The sequence below is a fragment of the Magallana gigas genome, chromosome 3, assembly GCF_963853765.1.
Source record: "Magallana gigas chromosome 3, xbMagGiga1.1, whole genome shotgun sequence".
Classification (NCBI taxonomy): domain Eukaryota; kingdom Metazoa; phylum Mollusca; class Bivalvia; order Ostreida; family Ostreidae; genus Magallana; species Magallana gigas.
In genome coordinates, this window is record NC_088855.1 from 27,732,736 (window position 1) to 27,754,698 (window position 21,963).

The window sequence follows — 21,963 nt, forward strand, 5'->3', positions numbered from 1 at the left end:
ATAGATATTTAATTTGTTCTCCATCTAGCGGTCTTTTAAAGTTTTGGCAAGTATGTCATTTTGTTTCTAGGTAATGTTGCAAGCATATTCGAAAATCCTAAATGAAATTGAGAATTGCTCGAGGTTATTCCTTCGACAACCCATTTTCTGCAACAGAACTTCGCGTCAAAATTGGCCAATCGAGTTAGAAAAACGGGGTCATTGGCTCACACTTTATAACCAAAGAGATACACTTAACATATTTTTTTTCTATGGGGTCTAGGGATGATGCAGATATCCCTTGTGTGTTATATACGCAATATCAATATACATTATTGCGGTGGGCTGTTGTTTAATAATTCATTTTGTTTCGAGGGAAAAAATAACCAAGAGCGAAGCTGTAATTACATAGTACTTGGGAGTGCCCGCTCTGGGTCCGAATTGGTTTGGGAAATTCGCGTGACTCCTAGAACCCACACGCTTTGTTCTAGAATAAATATCAAAATGATTGTTTGATCCATATTAATTGAGATAAGCATATTAGTTTCCAATTAATTATACAAGGTTCGAGATGAGCAATATGTGTCGGATACTAGTATGCAAAGTCTGCTATATATTTTTATACTTATTAATATCTCGCACAAATCTATTTCTTGGTGAGTTGAGCCTCAAATAGACAAATCTTTTGATATCTACTTTTCGTAATTTCAACGGATTAAAGGAAAAATATTTTTGTCAATCTTAATATTATTGACATATCATCATTTACATAAAATCTAATTAATACATGTTTTATTCTATTGTTACAGAAGCTTTTGAAATTTGCATAGAATTCTGAGATGAAGAAATTAAAAAAAAAAAATAATAAAACAATTCGAGATCAATAACTTGTTTCCAAAGTATAGATATACCGTGAGGTCTCTATCTTGATATATATTTTCAAAGCTTTAGATTGCGAAATATATATATATACACAAGCATGTACGATAGTAGATCTAAGAGTAGCAATTGAGATCTAAAAGAATGCATCCTGCAGCTACTCGAATCTGATAGGTTAATTATGCATGGCAGTCGGTATCATTCGCTCATTTCAAAGCGAAACGTAGGCTCTCGTCACGATCAGAGAAAAATAACAACGAAGCAGACCAACCAAAAAAAAACCAAAAACCCACTCAGAATATAGATGTATTTTCTCAGTGAAACGGGATCGACATCATTGCAATGGTCCATTTACTTGCGTTGTGTATAATTTAATCTATTAATGAATCATGGATTAATTTAGTGTAAATTTTTTTATTATGCCCTCAGATTACCGAGTAATAGGAGAAAAGAGGAGATCTGTTTGCAGTCCCGAGAAAAACGTCAGGGTTTCGTATGCCAATCATCAATCAACGATGATTTTTGCAATTCGTGCGTTGTTGCTTCACACAGTTTTGCATCCTATATACCATCCTACCATGCATAGAGACCTGTCGATGAGTATGTGAAAGAAAATCAAAACCAACGGTATTTTGGGCTATGTCCTCTTAGAGCAAATTGAGCTGAAAATTTCTTTGTTTACCTTATTAAGTACTAAAATGACAATTAAATATCTTAATATTAACTTTTCTGTTATTCATATTTGAGTTTGTACGAGATCATCATCATTGTACAATAGAGAATGGTTTGCTATATGTATTTTATTTGTACAAAAAATATGCTTTATTAACTAAAGACTTACATGTATTTACTAAAAAGGTTAACGTTTGCTGCATAATGGTTACAATTTTGGATAAAAATTTCATTAATATCTATCTAAAATGCCAAAATAAGAAATGATTCTTGATTCCTGCTCAAGAATATTTTGAAATTTTTATAAAGTACACGTCTATTTACTTTGCAGACGTTGCGACCAAATACGTTCTAGACATCAAATGGCGCTAGACTTGTCCTTTCAAAATGTCTCTAATTATTTCATAAAGCAGAACACGTTTCCATGGAATACACAATTATGTGAAAAATCTTCTGTCGTTTTCTCCAGACAATTTGTCAGGAGAGATTGCAGGCAGTTTTTTGAGCAGTATTGTCTCTATATAATTACATTGGTTTCCAACTAGATTTTTTAAAAGTCATCACTACAGCTATCGACTTTCAATCTCTTTAAAATGAAAGGTTTTCTTTTCTTTATATTTTTATCAAGTCTTCAACAGGTTACTTTTAAAGATTTCAGAGATATGAAACCTTAAGATTTTCATTTCTAATGGCATTGTAAAACAAAATGATAATAAAGACATTTGTATAAAAGACAAAAATTGACTTCAGTTGCCTATATCAATCAAAAATGGAAAAATATTACAGAGAGAGAGAGAGAGAGAGAGAGAGAGAGAGAGAGATTTTATTAACAGTGATAATGTAACTGAATGAGCGAGGTCAATATCGTACAAAGCAAAGTTGAATGGGTTTACGTCGATCAGCCAGTAATTAATGGAAACACTGAGATGGACCCAATGATTCAAAAGATTACTACTGTTAATTCAATGGATTCTACATTAAAAATTGATCAGCTACTAGGGTCTGACACTGTGGAAGTGAAATATTATCATAGCGAAAATTGACACGAACCTATTGATCATTGGCCTTCAATCATATAGACAGAGTGAGATATGGTGAATATCCTAAGAATGTATTATATACTAGCACTATGTACTACATCAATCAGAAGAAAAAAGCCTTACATGTCTCATTTAGTCTATTATTCGGTAATTCGTTTCATGTCATTCTCCAAGCTCACCAAAAAGGATTAAGGATACATTTATTCATGTTACATGTATTATTTGGTTTTAATACCTTTGAAAATATTTACCGTTTTTTTAACCAATTTCAAAAAGATGATGTTGAAAAAATTAAAAGTATTTGTTCTTTCTTTTTTTTCTCTTTTTTTTTTTTTTTTTTTTTAATCGAAAATTGCTTTTTTATCAACGTAATTCTAAAAAATATGCGTGTGATTAGGGGATAAATTAAGGAAAAAGGTTGTGTCTGTGAATTTTATTGCGATAGATTTAGACTATGGATTATGTAGGCTTTTTTTATCTTATTTACATTTTTTTCATTGTATTTTCAAAAAAACAATTAAGAAGATTTAGTAGGCTTTTAGTGTAAACACTATATACACATTTCATCTTCGATTTATGAACAATGAGTTTTCATACTCTTTAGAAAAGGGGATAAAAAGCCTTTGGCTATTCTGTAAAAAGCGTTGCTCATACTCTCAAGAGAACAAAACTGGGTTTTTTTCTTTCAGTTCAAAACAATCATTTCAAGCTTTATTAGTCGAATGCATGTTCGTTTGTTCTTTTATGATCTTTGTATACGTATATAATGAATTATTTAAATAAAATACACACGAACGTGATATAAATTCGCCTAAAATAAATTGAATACGAGGAATTCTTGGGTGTTTATTTCATATGGGAGATCTATAAATATTCGTTCGTAATGTTACGGAAAGCTGCTACAAATTATCTTGTAATCATATGTTACATGTATATACTGGGATGTAATCGATGGTCTGTTTGTAAGCAGTTTATATATCCCACGGGCTGCGCACTTCTATATCTCAAACAATCAAATGTGCCACGCATTGTGTATATAGCCCCCCTAAGTATCGATAACTAATTTAATGATGTATATATGTACTTTGCAGCAGGTGTATATCTAACATTAGTCCCGAATAATTCATATAACCAACTTTTTTTCTGATATGATCAACTTCTTTAAAAAAAAAAATCAATTAATCGATATGAAATTCCTCGTAAAGGGGGGGGGGGAGTTTAATTCAGACTCAACTATTCAAAACTAAACTTTTAATGTCATATCGAATGTGCCAGCATTCAAAGTTTCTTTCAACTGTTAATTATCTCACAGACAGGTAATGTGTTAGTCAATGTTGTCTCTCTTAATTAAAAGAAAGTATGTCAGACTGTCTGTTTCATTGACGTAAACATATGTTTGTGCTTATGTTATTGAGTTGATTTTATTTAAACTGATGGGTAGGTACAAGAGAGACAATTATACATGTAGAATGCATAGCAACATTGAACATGTACATGTACTATAGCAATTAAAAATCTTTAATTAGAATTTTTTTTTACTAGAGATGTATGTAAATTGTAACACTTTACAAGTACTTAGTATATTCGATTGCTTGAAACCACAAACATTTCAGTTATAACTTTTTTATGCTCTCTGAACAGCGGTCAGAGACTAAAACTAATCTAAAACAGCAGGTGTTTTTTTTTAGTACAAGTCTTAATGAAAGTGCAATTTCAGTGTATGTACTTATAACACGTGTTTTACCTATTGTAAAACTTAAATCTTGGCTTGGGTCGTTGTAAATATAGAATTTAGCATCTGACATATACGACGTGTTGTGAACACTCTCTTTTCGAGTATTTTTTATTCGCATAAAAGTTAGAAATACAGTACATATACAGTAGCTACATTTGTAGCTCTCTCTCTCTCTCTCTCTCTCTCTCTCTCTCTCTCTGAGCGTGATATTTTTATAAAATCAAAAATAGAGTTTCAAAAAGGAATTGTCGATATATAAGATTTAATCTCTCAAAACAACGTTGGAGCGAAGTTTCGTAATACATGTACTATATCTATTTTTTCACCTTCTGTCCATTGCATACACATACAAGTTGTATCATCACAAAATGATACAGAACATAGAAATATCCTGTTTTAGATCATTGATTCTTGATATTTCAGAAATATTTCTCCTCAATTTTCTCGGCGATATTTGATTGCTGTGTTTGCTCCATCGAATAAAACGTGAAAGGAAAAACAACATACACATGTAGATCAATTCAGATCAATTGCACACCGCATTGAATTTATGTCGAACATCAAATTACTTCTATACTTAAGTAAAAAAAAAATAAAGATAGAAAAGAAAAGACAAAGGGCAGACACATCTAGAAATTGAACAGAGTTTCTAATTTCGGCATCAAATCGTTGGACATTAACTATCGGTTCTCCGCTTTCGCCAAGAGCCATTATCTCTCTAAGTAGATCTTTTATCTCAGCATTCCTTTTGTTTTGCCCAATTTGGTGGCTACCCGCATTTAAAAAAAAGCAACCTTGAGATGGCTATCAAGGCAAGTTCAAGCTCCTATAGGAAACATTCCTAAAGTACTAGTATACGCATATACAGGTAAGATCACAGGTATTTCCAATCATATAAACGTTGAACCTGCACTATCAATTCAATCTGATTGACGATAAAACATTGCTCAGGCAGTTTCCCCAACCTTGTCAAATCTAACAGAGTTCGGTGAACCACAAACATGACATAGGTCTTAAGTAGGCTCTGGTTAGTGTCCCCCGAGGGATTTGGTATTAATGGACTTATATTACATAGATTTATAGTTACATATCCGGAGCAGGTGAACGATATGTAAGTATAGCTCCATTATAATTATAAATTTCGAAGTATGGTTATTAAATTTCTTTAAAGTTAGAGTTAGAGATTGTTCTCTTTACGATATATTACAAACCGGTTGTGCCATTCCTTCTAGTGACATGGAATATGAAGGCATCTAAGAATATATTCTTTTGCAGAATCGCCAAAACTGCATGAAAAAAAGAGGTTTACTTTACATGTAGTAGAAAAATTACTTACTCTAAATGTATATACACCCGTAACTTCTCTATATCCAGTTGTACAGATAACGACAGATTGAAGGAAAATTATTGTTTCCCCCGAGAAAGAAACCACAACTCAAGTGTAAACAAGTGTACGTTTACAAAGGTGTATAGAAAAAAAAGCTCTCAAGGAACAATCCACACTTACCTTGGCAAAGGTAATATGTCACTTGAGTTTTCCGTGCGTCATTAGATATATACTCTCGCATCACCAGCTGTCGCTCGAGATCGATGCTGCTACCATACAAATTTTATTGCAGTTCCTCCGAGTGTCAAAGCTATTGCTCAAGTCGATAGGGTTGTGACAACTTAGAGCCAACTACTACAGCCACTTAGTGGTCTTTGTGTTCAGCGCTTCTTGTTGTTAAAATGGTCCATTTGTATCATTTTGTGCTTTTCCACTCTCTCTCTCTCTCTCGGCGACGGAGGCTTGAAAGGGATATATAGAGCGATGTATTTTTGCCAATCAGTAAAAACGAAAAAAAAAGGAGGATTGGTAAATAATGATAGTTTGATTCATCAGGGTCACACATGAAAGCAGAGCATTTTGCTGAAAGATAATAAAACTCGCAGCTCGCTCAAGACTACAGAGACCGCTGAAGGAAAAGGAAATGATAAACCAAAACTTGACGAGCGCTGGTACAAAGGACACTACTGATTTTTGGGCAGTAATAGTCTTTACACTGTCAATTTATCAATTGAAGAACAAAAAAGTCCATTATTTGATGGGTTGATTTAGAATTTATCTTCCTCGAGGAACCCACGTGCATGTTAAGGAATTGTGCGTAACAACTTTTGGCATATAAATTCCGGCAATTATCGATTTTTAAAAAAAAGAATTGGTTCTACGCACATAACAAAATTAATTAAACGAAGCTTGTATGATGGCTTTAGCGTTGATATCAGATGTAATTCCAAATCGCATTACCAGCCCTAAATGAACTTAATTTGACAATAATACTAGTTGGATATCCGATTTTCAATATCAGTGAAAGTCTCGTGTTTAAAACTGACAGAATGAGATAAATCATTATCAAAAATATAAAACAAACCATTTTTATCATAGGGATGGAGGAATGCAAGCAAGTGCATCGTTTTATAGAAATTCACCTAGTCACTTGCAGATTTGGTTGTTTCATGTATCGGTCAGAACTTTCAACTCACGCTAGAAGGTCACCTGTTATAAACAAACAAGTAAACATTGCAAGGTTTAGAGGGGACCGCTATATTCTCCCTTTGTGGCCCCTAGACCATCAGCGTTTTGCCCCCTCCTTTTAAAAAAAAACCCAACAAACTCTGGATCCGTCACTGATATAGAATCATTTTAACAAGGCCTTGGACTTTCAATAGGACGTAACTATCTATTTCTTGAGTCAAAACAAGTTAAAAATGATGCTGCTTAGCTCATAAGCCAGACAAATAGTATTGATTTCAAAGAGGAATGGCTGAGTGGCCTACAATGAAATAGACAGGCCTACGTCACATTGCAGTTTGACACCAACTACCCAAAGTCCAAGCTCTTGTTAAAATGGTTCTATATATTATGTAGTCATTTAATTTAAATTCTAGCAATTTATCAAAGTGCACTCTAATTGATGTGAGTGAACAAAGCGGTTTTCAAAGTTCGTGTTTGAACGCTGTTAGAGGTATTCGAACTCTTGACTCAAAAAAAAAACATTCAGTATCCCTGATAGACCACTTCACATAAACAGTTAAAAGCAGTAAGCTTTAACAAACCTATAGCTATGCATCGGGGCAATTCAAACAAAAATGAAAGTCTTTCGTGAAATTTTATGGATTTAACTCAAAGCAACGCATGCACACTTTATACATCAATAATGCAAAACTTTGCAGCACTGAGAATAAATAAAGATGGAATACCGAAGTTTGCATTGGAACATCGATTTACCGTCTTGTGTTTAAAAATAAGTGTTTATATCTATTCATAGAAATCGAACCAAGTTGCTTCATTTGAATACAAATTTGGATACAAATTTTGAGTCTTGTCGCGATTGAATGTTTTTACAAATTCTTCATTTTTTAAAGTTTTATAAATCAATACATTAAATTTTGGGGTGGGTTGGGTGGAATTCCCAACAAACTTCGGCTTAGCAGATGCAGAACTTCAAGATCAAATAAATCACATTTATCTCTTATTTATCTCTTATTCAAGGAACTCGTCCAATGAGCTACGACCGTGTGATTCAAAGCAAAAGTAGAAAATTAGTCAATGAACTTGACAATAATATGAGATTAATTTTTAAATTGAGCCCTTCAGCCGTTTTTCCCACACAAAGTTTTAAAGATTTACATGATTTAATGCTGTAATCTTTATGTGAGTCACCTCTGCAACACCTGAACCGTTTGACTTTATTCAACAGTCCAATTGCAACATATGTAGCAAATATACAAATATACTTAACACTAGTATAATCTCTCTCTCTCTCTCTCTCTCTCTCTCTCTCTCTCTCTCTCTCTCTCTCTCTCTCTCTTGTTTCTGTGCTTATTTTGACATCAGTGCAATTCTTTTTGGCGTTGCTGTTGTTTATGTGTCTTTTGGTTAAGCGTTCTGTTCCTCCTGTTATTTTCGTTCATAATAAAAATTGCCATATGTTTTTAGATATGGAAATGCAATCACTATTATCATCCTCTTGCATTAGATGTATTACTGTGTATTACGGAGTAGAACAAACTGCAGTATGATATTGTGATATAGAGGGATACTTGGTCTACTTTTCATATATATGCATTTAAAGTACTGAATTACATGTACTGTCACCGTACTGAAATCGATAGATTAGTTGTGTAAGTTGGGTTTTTTTTGCAGCTTTAAAAGAAAAACAAGAATATTGGTAGATATGTGATAGTATACATTGAACTCCGACAAAAAAATGGGATCACGCCTAGATGACGTACATGTAGATAATCATATTACTTCGCAGTCAATCCACCTTGTATTGATCATTCACCTTTTTATATAAATTCATCTTTAGTATAGAGAATGAAACACATAACCTAGTGAGAAATATGAAAATCATTGCGGTGGAGGGGGGGGGGGGGGTGTAGTAGTGCTTAGTGCCTATAACTCCTATTGCTGTCATACCCCCTCCTCTCCATTCCCTGTGTATGCCGGATACATTCTATGTACATGAACTGACAGAATACATTTTTTTGAGCATAGAAGTTCTATTTGTGTTTAATCTCTCTCTCTCTCTCTCTCTCTCTCTCTCTCTCTCTCTCTCTCTCTCTCTCTCTCTCTCTCTCTCTCTCTCTCTCTCTCTCTCTCTCTCTCTCTCTCTCTCTTCCATTTAGTATACATCGATTTGATAATTGAAACACAAAAATATTGTCTGGATTTTGCGATAAAATATTACGCAATGCACTTTTATTGTGTGAATTTAGTGCTACCTTTGGGAATTTCTTAAAATGTCGCATTACTCTCGAACAATCAAACCAAATTAAAGCATTTTACCGAGGTATGAAGACAGCAACAATCGACTCAGTCCCCATTTCTCAGTGGATTGTTTCTGCATCAATTCCACAGCATTTTGTGACGAGACATTTAAAATATGAAAAAACAATTGGAGATGCGATGAGAATATTTAGGAGACATATTAGTCTGCATTTTCTGCTCGTATTTTCACCATTTTCCCCACACGAATTCAACAAGAAAATAAAAAAAAAATGCAACCATGTGAATTGTCGACGTCATTTTCTTTATTTCAATGGCGATATTATTTAATAATTAAAATTAACATTTCAATGGTTCCACATCAACATCGAACGGTAAAATTATTTTATAGAAAAACTGGAATTGTTGCATCCCTCATTTTTTCTTGTTTAAAACCCTGAACTCAGAAAGGGTTTGGGGTGCCCAATTTAAAAAAACAACATTGGATCAATACTGCTTACATGTATGTATTTCAAAATGTTTGAGTAGTAAATCATAAATGTAGCAATCTTCAGCTAGAGAAAATTATTTTTGAAGATTTTATGTTTCCCTAGTGCTGTTTTATGTTTCGCTAGTGCTGTGCTGAACATTCCCCGTGGTTCTATTGTTGGTCCATGAGTCATGGATGTGAATCTACACGTTACAAAGATGTTTGTTGTAATATGCAGTGTATATCTATATATGTCATACATACCATTTTACACATATTCAGATATGCGCTGTTGAATCTCCCATATGGTATGCTGCTTCCATATGGATAACATATAGGAAAAGTCTTTAAAAATATTCCTCACAAGAACTACAATACTTTATTATTTGTATACTAGTAATGCAATGTAATATTGTAGTTCTCGAGAGGAATGTTTTAAAATAAAATCCCTACATATATGTAACATTATTCCAGTGTTTATCCGTGCAGTCCACATAAATCCCCATTTATTGGTGAAACGTGTCGCAGTTTGGACATTACTTTTTAAATTTACACTATAACAGAGGAAGATTTCATAATAATACCCCACCAATTGTAAAACTGCAGCTCTTGGGAAAGGGAGTTTAAAAGATTTTCTCCGCTATATTAAACTTTGAATCCATCTTGCAGTCTTATTATTCGATTAGATTATTGGATCACTGTTTAAACCACTGTTGGTCGAGAATGACGGTTTCAACAATTTTGAATCTAGACTATACCGAGTAATTCATGATACATGTAAGGAGATACATGTATAACAAATTAAATCTTTGTAGTTCTTGAAGAGAAGAATATTTTTTTGAAAAGTGTACAATCTATTTCTATATACTTTCAAACTTTGAAGTCTTCCTGGGACTCGACTTCTAGTGACGGGGTTAGGATTTAAACAATTCAGAATCAACCCTACATCGGGATGCTTGAAATGTAATATCATCCCATGAAATCTTCAAACATGGAGGCAGTAGTGTGCAGTTAACAGTGTTCTCTATACAAAGACTGAACAAAGGAAGAAAAGGCTTTATTGTTTCAACATCAGACAACAGACACTATACAAACTGAATGTCAAATTGTCACAAATGTTACACAAATGTTAGCCAACAGGCTTCAGGGCTCATTTATACCACAAATCAAAAGAATTCCTCCTTCGAATGATATTTCTTTCAATTTGCTTTGGATCAAATGTCAATGTAGTTATGCAATTGTTCTTTGAGATTTCTGCAATGGGATTCCCCATTCCTATATTGAATTTTGAACAAAACGAACGAAACCCTAAAATCGTTTTACACACCGATTTTGTCATCTGCTTGTGCTGAAGATGGTCCTTTAAGATTGTGATATAACTGTCTGATTCTTCGCAAACGTATTTGAAATTATCAAAACCATAAAACCTTTTTCTTTTTTTGTAAATCAAATGAAATAAATCTTATAGATATCACCATGATAAACAAGATTGTTAAAACATTACAGCAGCGGTAAAGTAATTGTAAGTTAGCTACAATTACAACTGCTACATGCAGTCTTATCAATCTGAAACACTCGCGATGGATTCTGGATTCAAACAAATTGACAATGCATGCACTGCAGAACCGCTTGGCCATGTGATGCTGAACATGTAGTATTACTAAGACCCGATATGTTACAAAAGATTTATTTACACATTCGGGCTTTTTGTGCTTTTTTGTTCCATTGCCGCAATGGTTTTTCTCTATTGACACAGATGATTGCTCGAACAAGTAGAACACATGCAGTTTTGTTGGTTTGTGGATGAGATTGCATCTATCAGACATCTCATAACTGCTCAATACTTTTTAAAATCGCCAGAAAAAATGTATATAAATTCATTTGAATAATAAATTATTCGTTCACTATACATAGGTAAAAAATAATCATTTTCTGTAAATGTGGGCAAGATATAGGGGTTCACTAGGTCCCACAGAAAAAACACAAATTAATCTCCTAGTACATCAAAATCGATGAATGACCATATCTTCAATTAGAACTGTTAACACTATGCCGGATGATTATGCCAGTGCCAAGGTGGCATTTTTGCACCAACTTAAGATGCAGGTTCGTAAAAATCCATTTCATAGGCTCAGAAATACACGTAATAATACACATTTTTGATAAAACACAGCATAAACTTAATTCTGGTCGATACTATATGCTGCAGCAAGAGAGATAACTCTCCCCCCCTCTCTCTCTCTCTCATATTTTTAAAGATATCCTGTTGATAAAAAAAACTGTTCTATAAAACGTTCCTATAAATAATATATTTTATGAAACCGAACAGAAGGTCAAGAACTGAATCCTGGGGTTAACCAGCATTGGCGCTTCTACCGTGGAATACCATATCTTCATACATAAAACATGTAAAAAAATAAATAAAATAAAGCGGGGCTTGTGATCAAAACAGTAAGTTATTACCTTTTCATAGCTTTTGTTCTCAAACTATACCGGTATATCTCGACGCATCAGTGTGAAGCAAAAGAAGAAAATAAGAATTTTAGTAGAAGATTTTTTTATGAACAATAATTTGTATGATGTAATTTACTAATATACATGTAGCGATGCATATGATCAAAACGTTAGAAAAATCATGCACTTTAATTTTTTTCGATTTTTATTGTACATATCGGCATTCAAATTAAGTTCTCTAAGTCACTGTGTACATTTTACAAAGATGAGAAATTTGTATCAGTGAATAATTTTCGATGAAATCTTTGATTTTTTTTCCATGCGAACGCTCACTGAAGTGTCGCAAGTGAACTTCGCGGTTTGTTTATTTATATTCAAATATTTAATCGTACAATGAAAATTATATAAATATAAATAATAAGGAATCGTTCTTTGAATATTATGAGATGATAATTTCAGTCGGGGCGTGATCAAATCTATCATAATGCTCTTCCGGCTTTATTGGATTTGACCACGCCCCTACCAAAACTATCATCCCATAATACTCAAAGAAAGATTCATTATTCGTTAAATAATGCATACAATAACACTACCAGTAGAAATATACACATGTAATTATGTTATTGATAAATTTGTTACTTGTTATTTGCTAATATTTATCTTTTTCCCAACACAAAGTCAACTGCAAAATACTGTTATTAGTTTAATTTTAGTCTCACTGTTTAATATAGATAGAGACCATGCAGATATTCTGTATATGCATGACTGTACAATATACAATGTTATATATCTAGACAAGTACTTTAAGGTTTAATGAACAGTTATGAGTGTAGATACTTGTACACTGACACTGTATTGTTGATACTTTGTCCTACATGGAGATTGTTCTCTTCATCCACACATAAACTACGGGGAAAGCCTGTATTTTCAGGTAGTAGTAGAGTCCTGATCTAGGAGATAAACTGATTTAGTGAAAGCATCAGACACAAGGATGTGACCAAGGAGATCAGTACATATACCATAGGGAAAAAACTTAGACCCTTGACCAGTGTAGGAGAACCTGTGTTGTCCTGATTTATTCACCACCACTACAGCTCCTTTGTTATAGTCTGATGTACAGATATCACCATTGATGTTTTCTGTGATATAGTATGGATAATCATACAGATCCTGTCCTTTATTGTCTTTCTGTATGTTCTGTATTTCTTCCCCTCTCTTGTTGTACCTGGTGACTTTAGCCTCTCCATACGTTCTCATCAACACCAGTATGTCCCCGTTGATGTGGGAGGAGTATATGCTGAGTGGTTTCCAGTCCCCTGTTTTAATGAATTCAGTTAATGTTTTATCCTGTGTTATCCTATTGATGACTTTATTACTTTTGTCTGTATAGATCAGATCCCCGTCCTGTGTGACTGTGTGGTAGCCTTCAGGTATATAGTTATCACTGGTTTGTACCTTCTGTAGCAGATTATCAAGTAGATCTGTTTGGACAAAGTTGCCATTCAAATCACTGCCCCAGACGCTGTCCGATTTATTGAGTGATATATGATGTACATGGTTAACACCTTGTACTGTGTACTCCCTGACCTTGGTGACAGAGGAGGACAGAGACAGTGTTGGTTTCATGTAAGATTTCTTCCGGTTTTCTTTAATCTGTTTCCATGTATGGTCGTCAATATTTAAACCAGATACAAATAAAATGAGCAGTAGCAAAAAACCGACTAAATATAAGGAATAACTATTCATATTATACTGTGTAGAGGCAGTCTCCATGGGTTTTATTTCTCTGTTCTCTGGTTTAGTTTCTGGAACAGTTACTCTACCCAGTAGTTTGGCGACATCCTCCTTGCTGTGTCGACCAGCAGTAAATACTGGAGGAACTGGTTTAATTGTCTCAGGTATCGGTTTGGCTTTTAGTTGGTCAGAATGAGAGAAAATGAATGGACTATCATGAAGTTTAGTTGAGGACAGGTAGCCATTGAACTTTTTGGCAAGGTCCTCAAGATAGGAGATGTAATCTTGATAAGTTTTGTCTTGACTCTGAAGACTTTCCATCAGTGATTCTTCCATTTTATTGACTTGCTCTATATTATCTGACGTGACTGTTTCCAGCAGACATTTTAAAGATTCGGTTTCAGTTTTCATCATATTTCTTACATTATCCATGGTTTCTTTTATATCTTTGGCGTTTTCTTTAATATCCCTCTGAACATCTTGTGAATTTGGGATAAAAACCTGGTGTATTTCCTTGATATTTTTAAGACAAAGAGAAAATTTCTCTGAATAGATTGTCTCTAAATCTTTAAGTGTGTGTTTCTGATGGTTTTGTGTGGCACATTTAGAACAAACTAGAACTTGGCAGTCCTCACAGAGAATGTCTATGTCTTTATTTGGGTGATCCTTGCATTTCTCCACAGGAAGCTGTATTTTGCGTTGTTTGTAAGGGACCACTTCGTGGCTCTTGGTTTCTGAACTCTTCTGATGTTCATCTCTGCATTGTTCACACATTGGTCGGTGACAAGGGTTGCAGTAAAACTGGCAGTTCTTTTCACAGTCTTTGGTGCCACACATTAGGTAGTGTTGTGCAATCACTGGTAGGCCTGAAACAGTTTTTGGGGCATCTGGCTTGGATAATGCCATCTGAAATCAGTATTTTGAAATATCATTTTGCCAAATCGCCCTAATTTTATATGCAATGCATAATTGAATGCCAGTACGTTACGTATCAAAATAATGTTCTATTTAGATATTTGTGTGCAAATACATGTCTCTTTTCACATGGAGGGCCTAATTATGAATAGATTCAATGGATATGGTACATGTAGATATTAATTTTCATGACTTACCTTGTTTCGACAAGTTTTTCGGTCAAGTAAAGTCTCGCGTGTTCACAGTCTAGTACGGCGAGAAGCGAGAACTGAAAAGATCTTTAATTTATACTTCCCGATAGACATGTTCGGTTGGGTGAACTTGTATACATGTAACGATTTGCAAATATCGATTAAGGTGCATGGAACCCACATTGAGTCATAATGTAGCATTTTGTGAGAATATTGGTAATGTGATCTATTAATGTAGATGTAATTTTCCTTTGATTTAACGATAATGTAAACGTTTCTAGATTTATAGAAAATTGCATTTTATGCAAAATGTCGCAAAACAAGTATTTATATAAGTTATTAATGCAAATAAACGTTTTCGATGGTAAAGTCTTCATTTTCCTTCATTCATATAGACTGCAGAATGCAGAATTATTGCTGATGATAGTTCGTTTAAACATTCTTCTTAGAACATACATAAATTACAATTTTGATAATGATGTAAATATTTTGGAAATGGATTTAATCCAGTTAACGTTGTATTCTTCCCAAAGAAGGACAACTCCGTTAGACTTTGGAGGATGTCCCAACTCGTCTTTTGTTGTCACAAAACCAGAACTTATCTGAACATAAACTGAACACATATAAATTGAACTTAAAAAAAACCTAATACACTACATGTACTTTCATTTAACCTACTCTTAAAGGGGCATGGTCACGATTTTCGACAAATTCTATTTTTATTATTTACAATGCTTTAGAAATGCATTTCTAATGATCAAATGAATCTTTAAGTTTTAAGCACGATACAGAGCTCAAGGCTCGTGCCCTGTTTTTGTTTACATAGGTTCAATATACCAATTAAAAACCTTTTTCAAGCTGATTTTTCTCTCTTCTTACTGATTTTAAGCATAGATAAACAGTTCCTAACGTTTAACACATTCATTTTAGGTCTAAATTAGAATTTTCACTTCAACATTCAAAATGTAAACAAAAGCTTTGTTTACATGTCAAAGAATTGTAAGCTCTGTAACTTGTTTATAACTCAACAAATGACACTCAAATTTTGTTTGCCTATTAAGAATGCCTCACTGAAACATTGTAATTATTCAATTCGGAAAAATAATTTATTACCAAAATCGTGACCATGCCCTTTAAAATATGCTTCAATTGTTTGCGATGGCTGCTCTAGATCTATACATGATTCTGGAAAAAATGAAAAGGTACAAGTATATGCCACTATAAAACAGTTACTGTCTTCCAATATTTGCGTCAAGAGAAACACATTGGATAACGTTACAATCCAATCGGTATATTGCTAATCAGACTAAATATATTTGCTATATTCAAATGTACAATGTATTGTATATGTTACAGGAATTTGTTTCAAATTCTTTTGATTTAAACAATAAAATATGTTCAGAACAAGTTATGATTTATAGTAATTAATAACTTAAACCTTGTATTTAAAGTTTCAACAACTTTTGATGGACTCTGTCCAGTTAAAATAAAACCCGAATAAATATACGGATGATAGGTATCGACAGAACTCGAGTGTATGGACTCGATCATGTACAGCTATGGCACGCCAAATTCACAAAAATGAACTGATCCTAGTTCCCGATCCCGAGTCAATAAACCAGGTTTATTGGATGTAAACTGTAGTTTATACGGACATACTAGTATATATGTTGTACAATAACAACTGCTACATGCAGTCTTATCAATCTGAAACACCCGCAATGGATTCTGGATTCAAACAAATTGACAATGCATGCACTGCAGAACCGCTTGTGGTGCTGAACATGTAGTATTACTTAGACCCGATATGTTGTTTATTTACATACATTGTGCTTTTTTATGCTTTCTTGTTCCATTGGGGCAATGGTTTTTTCGATTCTAACGACAGGAATACTTTATTTCTGATACACCACTCGAACTAGTAGATCACATGCTGTTTTGTTGGTTTGTGGATGATGATTGCATCTATCTGACATCTCATAACTGCTCAATACTTTTTAAAATCGCCAGAAAAAATGTATATGAATTTATTTGAATAATAAATTAATCGTTCACTATACATAGGTAAAAAATAATCATTTTCTGAAAATGTGGGCAAGATATAGGGGTGTACTAGGTCCCACAGAAAAAAACCACAAATTAATCTCCTAGTACATCAAAATCGATGAATGACCATATCTTCAATTAGAACTGTTAACACTATGCCGGATGATTATGCCAGTGCCAAGTTCGTTAAAATCTATGTATCATTTGAACATTGCCTTTTTTAATGTGTCCCACCTGATAGGTGAGAAATCAATATCCCATTGATTAAAAATAAATCTCATAGTAGAAATAATTGTATAGGATATTTTGAAATTGATATTTAAAATTATATTTCTAATAGGATAACAGTTTGGTCTAGATGAATTAAATAAAAACATTTAGTTTTCCTAAAGGAAATTAACACTTCGGTATCTGAAATCCCATCGGATCTTTGTTCAACTCCTATCGGATTTAAAATTCCTATAGAAATTTATTTTATTCCGATATAGGAAATTCTAAATATCCTACATGAAAGTTGTTCCGCTGTGGGAAAAAATTATGCCTCGTAGGAATTTGTTTTAAAGGTAAACATCTCACCTGACAGGTGAGATATATCAATTACAAATGTGTTATAAAATATAAACTCTTTTCACACGCTGTCTATATCAACTGTCTATCATATAGCAAAGGTTTTTCGAAACATGCACATAAAAACGGGTGCAAAAATGCCACTGGCATATATATTAGGCACAGTGTTTATAATTCTCTCATTCTCTCAATAATTCGTCCTTAAAAAAGATGGGGGGGGGGTAGGGGGGGGGGTAGAAGAAAGCGCAAATGCACATTGGGTTTAGTGGTAAAATACAATTTCAAATTAATTTTTTCCCAATTAAACCTATTTGATAATGATTTATTACAAGTTTGCAAAAACACAATTTCTAGCAATATTTTAATAGCCTTAAGTTTTGGTATTATCGAACCAACAACATAAAATTCCTAGTTATAGAAGGCTTACTAATGTCTGGTGCTCTAGCCACTGAGACATTTCAGTCACAACAATCTGCGTTGTTTAAAAAGTGGTACATGTGACTTTGGCCACGAATTTACTGACTTGTATTGTTGACTGAAATCAGTTTGTTTTCCATTAGCACTTATTTAGACTATGACAAAAATATGGAGCGCAGACACACTTTATCTAAGAAAAGGCATTGAAGTTATAGATGACACTATTTGAAAGTTTTGATTAAATCAGCATATTCTAAGTATTGAACATATTGAAGAGTTACAAATCGATTAGATTTATATTCTTTTGAATGATTGCTTTAAAATTTATCAGATTTGTCGATATTTCAACTTTCAGTAGCTTATTCGCCCTTCAATATGCATTTTACACGCCTTATCCACCCATCTCCTTTCCTTAGACGTTTTCTTTTTGAAACATATGCATCATTCATTTGTTAAAAGTGAATGACTTTAAATTGTCAATATTGAAACTAACATTTACAATATGCTTTGAAAACAGTTCCATTTCATAGGCTCAGAAATACACGTAATGATACACATTTTTGATGAACTGAAATCAAGCTGGTCGATACTACATGCTACTACATGAGATAACTCTCTCTCTCATATTTTTAAAGATATCCTGTTGATAAAAAAATGTTTTATAAAACTTTCCTATAAATAATATATTTTATGACATGAAGCAGAAGGTCAAGAACTGAATGTTGGGGTACACCAGCATTGGCGCATCTGCCGTGGAATACCATATCTTTAAGCATAAAACATGAAAAAAAATAAATAAAGGGGAGGGGGGTTTGGGATCAAAAAAGGAAGTTTTCACGGCTTCATAGCTGTTGTTCTCAAACTATACCGGTATACCTTGATGCATCAGTGTGAAGCAAAAAAAGAAAATAAGAATTTTAGCAGATTTGTTTTTATGAACAAATACTAATATAAATTTAGAGATGCATATGATCAAAATGTTAGAAGAATCATGCATTTTAATTTTTATCGATTTTTATTGTACATACCGGCATTCAAATTAAGTTCTCAAAGTAACTGTGTTCATGTTACAAGAACATTGCACAGGTGATGAGAAAGTATCAGTGAATAATTTTCAATGAAATCTTTGATTTTTTTTTCATGCGAACGCTCACTGAAGTGTCGTAATTGCGCGGTTTGCTTATTTATATTCAAATATTTAATCGTACACTGAAAATTCTATAATTGTAAATAATAAGGAATCGTTCTTTGAATATTATGAGATGATAATTTCGGTCGGGGCGTGATCAAATCTATCATGATGCCCTTCGGGCTTTATTGGATTTGACCACGCCCCTACCAAAACTATCATCCCATAATACTCAAAGAAAGATTCATTATTAAATAATGCATACAATAACAATACCAGTAGAAATATACACATGTAATTATGTTATTGATAAATTTGTTACTTGTTATTTGCTAATATTTTTCTTTTTCCCAACACAAAGTCAACTGCAAAATACTGTTATTAGTTTAATTTTAGTCTCACTGTTTAATATATAGATAGAGACCATGCATGCAGATATGTACATACATGACTGTATATATATATCTAGACAAGTACTTTGAGGTTTAATGATCACTTTCTAGTGTAGATACTTGTACACTGACACTGTATTGGTGCTTTTTTGTCCTACATGAAGATTGTTCTCTTCATCCACACATAAACTACGGGGAAAGACTGTTATTTTATCGTGTGCAGGTAGTAGTAGAGACAAGAACTGACCGTCCCGATCCAGAAGATGAACTGTGTTACTGATAGCATCAGCCACCAGAATGTGACCGAGGAGATCAGTACATATACCAAAGGGAAGAAACACCGACCCCTGACCTTCGTAGGAGAACCTGTGTTGTCCAGATTTATCAACCAACACTACAGCACCTTTATTTAAGTCTGATGTACAGATATCACCATTGATGTTTTCTGTGATATAGTGTGGCTTACCATACAGTTCCCATACGTTGATGTCTCTCTGTATGTTCTGTATTTCTTCCCCTCTCTTGTTGTACCTGGTGACTTTGGCCTTATCACCCTTTATCATCCCCACCAGTATGTCCCCGTTGATGTGGGAGGAGTATATGCTGAGTGGTTTCCAGTCCCCTGTTTTAATGAATTCAGTTAATGTATTATCCTGTGTTATCCTATTGATGACTTTATTCCTTTTGTCTGTATAGATCAGATCCCCGTCCTGTGTGACTGTGTGGTAGCCTTCAGTTTCTCCACTGGTTTGTATCTTCTGTAGCAGATTACCAAGTAGATCCGTTTGGACAACGTTGCCGTTCCAATCACTGCCCCAGACCCTGTCCGATTTAACTAGTGATATATGACGTACATGTTGTGTACCGGGTACTGTGTACTCCCTGACCTTGGTGACAGAGGAGGACAGAGACAGTGTTGGTTTCACGTCAGATTTCTTCCAGTTTTCTTTAATCTGTTTCCATGTATGGTCGTCAATATTTAAACCAGATACAAATAAAATGAGCAGTAACAAAAACCCGATTAAATATAAGGAATAACTATTCATAATATTATACTGTGTAGAGGCAGTCTTCATGGGTTTTATTTTTCTGTTCTCTGGTTTAGAGTCTGGAACAGTTACTCTACCCAGTAGTTTGTTGACATCCTCCTTGCTGTGTCGACCAGCAGTAAATACTGGAGAGACTGGTTTTACTGTCTCTGGCATCGGTTTGGTTTTTAGCTGGTCAGAATGAGAGAAAATGAGTGGACTATCATGAAGTTTAGTTGAGGACAGGTAGCCATTGAACTTTTTGGCAAGGTCCTCAAGATAGGAGATGTAATCTTGATAAGTTTTGTCTTGACTCTGAAGACTTTCCATCAGTGATTCTTCAATTTTATTGACTTGCTCTATATTATCTGACGTGACTGTTTCCAGCAGACATTTTAAAGATTCGGTTTCAGTTTTCATCATATTTCTTACATTATCCATGATTTCTTTTATATCTTTGGCGTTTTCTTTTATATCCCTCTGAACATCTTGTGAATTTGGGATAAAAACCTGGTGTATTTCCTTGATATTTTTAAGACAAAGAGAAAATTTCTCTGAATAGATTGTCTCTAAATCTTTAAGTGTGTGTTTTTGATGGTTTTGTGTGGCACATTTAGAACAAACTGGAACTTGGCAGTCCTCACAGAGAATGTCTATGTCTTTATTTGGGTGATCCTTGCATTTCTCCACAGGAAGCTGCATTATGCGTTGTTTGTAAGGGACCACTTCGTGGCTCTTGGTTTCTGAACTCTTCTGATGTTCATCTCTGCATTGTTCACACATTGGTCGGTGACAAGGGTTGCAGTAAAACTGGCAGTTCTTTTCAAAGTCTTTGGTGCCACACATTAGGTAGTGTTGTGCAATCACTGGTAGGCCTGAAACGGTTTTTGGGGCATCTGGCTTGGATAATGCCATCTGAAATCAGTATTTTGAAATATCATTTTGCCAAATAGCCCTAATTTTATATGCAATGCACAATTGAATGCCAGTACGTTACGTATCAAAATAATGTTCTATTTAGATATTTGTGTGCAAATACATGTCTCTTTTCACATGGAGGGCCTAATTATGAATAGATTCAATGAATATGGTACATGTTGATATTAATTTTCATGACTTACCTTGTTTCGACAAGTTTTTCGGTCAAGTAAAGTCTCGCGTGTTCACAGTCTAGTACGGCGAGAAGCGAGAACTGAAAAGATCTTTAATTTATACTTCCCGATAGACATGTTCGGTTGGGTGAACTTGTATACATGTAACGATTTGCAAATATCGATTAAGGTGCATGGAACCCACATTGAGTCTTAATGTAGCATTTTGTGAGAATATTGGTGACGTGATCTATTCACATAGATGTAATTTTCCTTTGATTTAACGATGATGTAAAGGTTTCTAGATTTATAGAAAATTGCATTTTATGCAAAATGTCGCAAAACAAGTACCGTATTTCAGTTATTAATGCAAATAAACGTTTTCGATGGTTAAGTCTTCATTTTCCTTCATTCAAATAGACTGCAGAATAATTGCTGATGATAATTCGCTTCA

General features: G+C 33.9%; 2 protein-coding genes across 2 annotated transcripts; both read right to left on the minus strand.

Moving 5' to 3' along the window:
- Positions 1–12,216: 12,216 nt before the first annotated feature.
- LOC117692415 (tripartite motif-containing protein 2-like) lies at positions 12,217–14,969 on the minus strand. Its single transcript, XM_066079111.1, has 2 exons — positions 14,846–14,969; positions 12,217–14,639 (listed from the first exon to the last, which is right to left on the minus strand). The coding sequence occupies exon 2, from the start codon at positions 14,637–14,639 to the stop codon at positions 12,927–12,929; it is 1,713 nt and encodes a 570-aa protein (XP_065935183.1). The 5' UTR covers positions 14,846–14,969; the 3' UTR covers positions 12,217–12,926.
- Positions 14,970–19,042: 4,073 nt separating this feature from the next.
- Positions 19,043–21,683, minus strand: LOC105325315 (Tripartite motif-containing protein 2). The gene is made up of 2 exons (XM_011424836.4): positions 21,540–21,683; positions 19,043–21,333 (listed from the first exon to the last, which is right to left on the minus strand). Exon 2 carries the CDS (start codon positions 21,331–21,333, stop codon positions 19,498–19,500), a length of 1,836 nt encoding a protein of 611 aa, XP_011423138.3. The 5' UTR covers positions 21,540–21,683; the 3' UTR covers positions 19,043–19,497.
- Between the last annotated feature and the right edge of the window lie 280 nt (positions 21,684–21,963).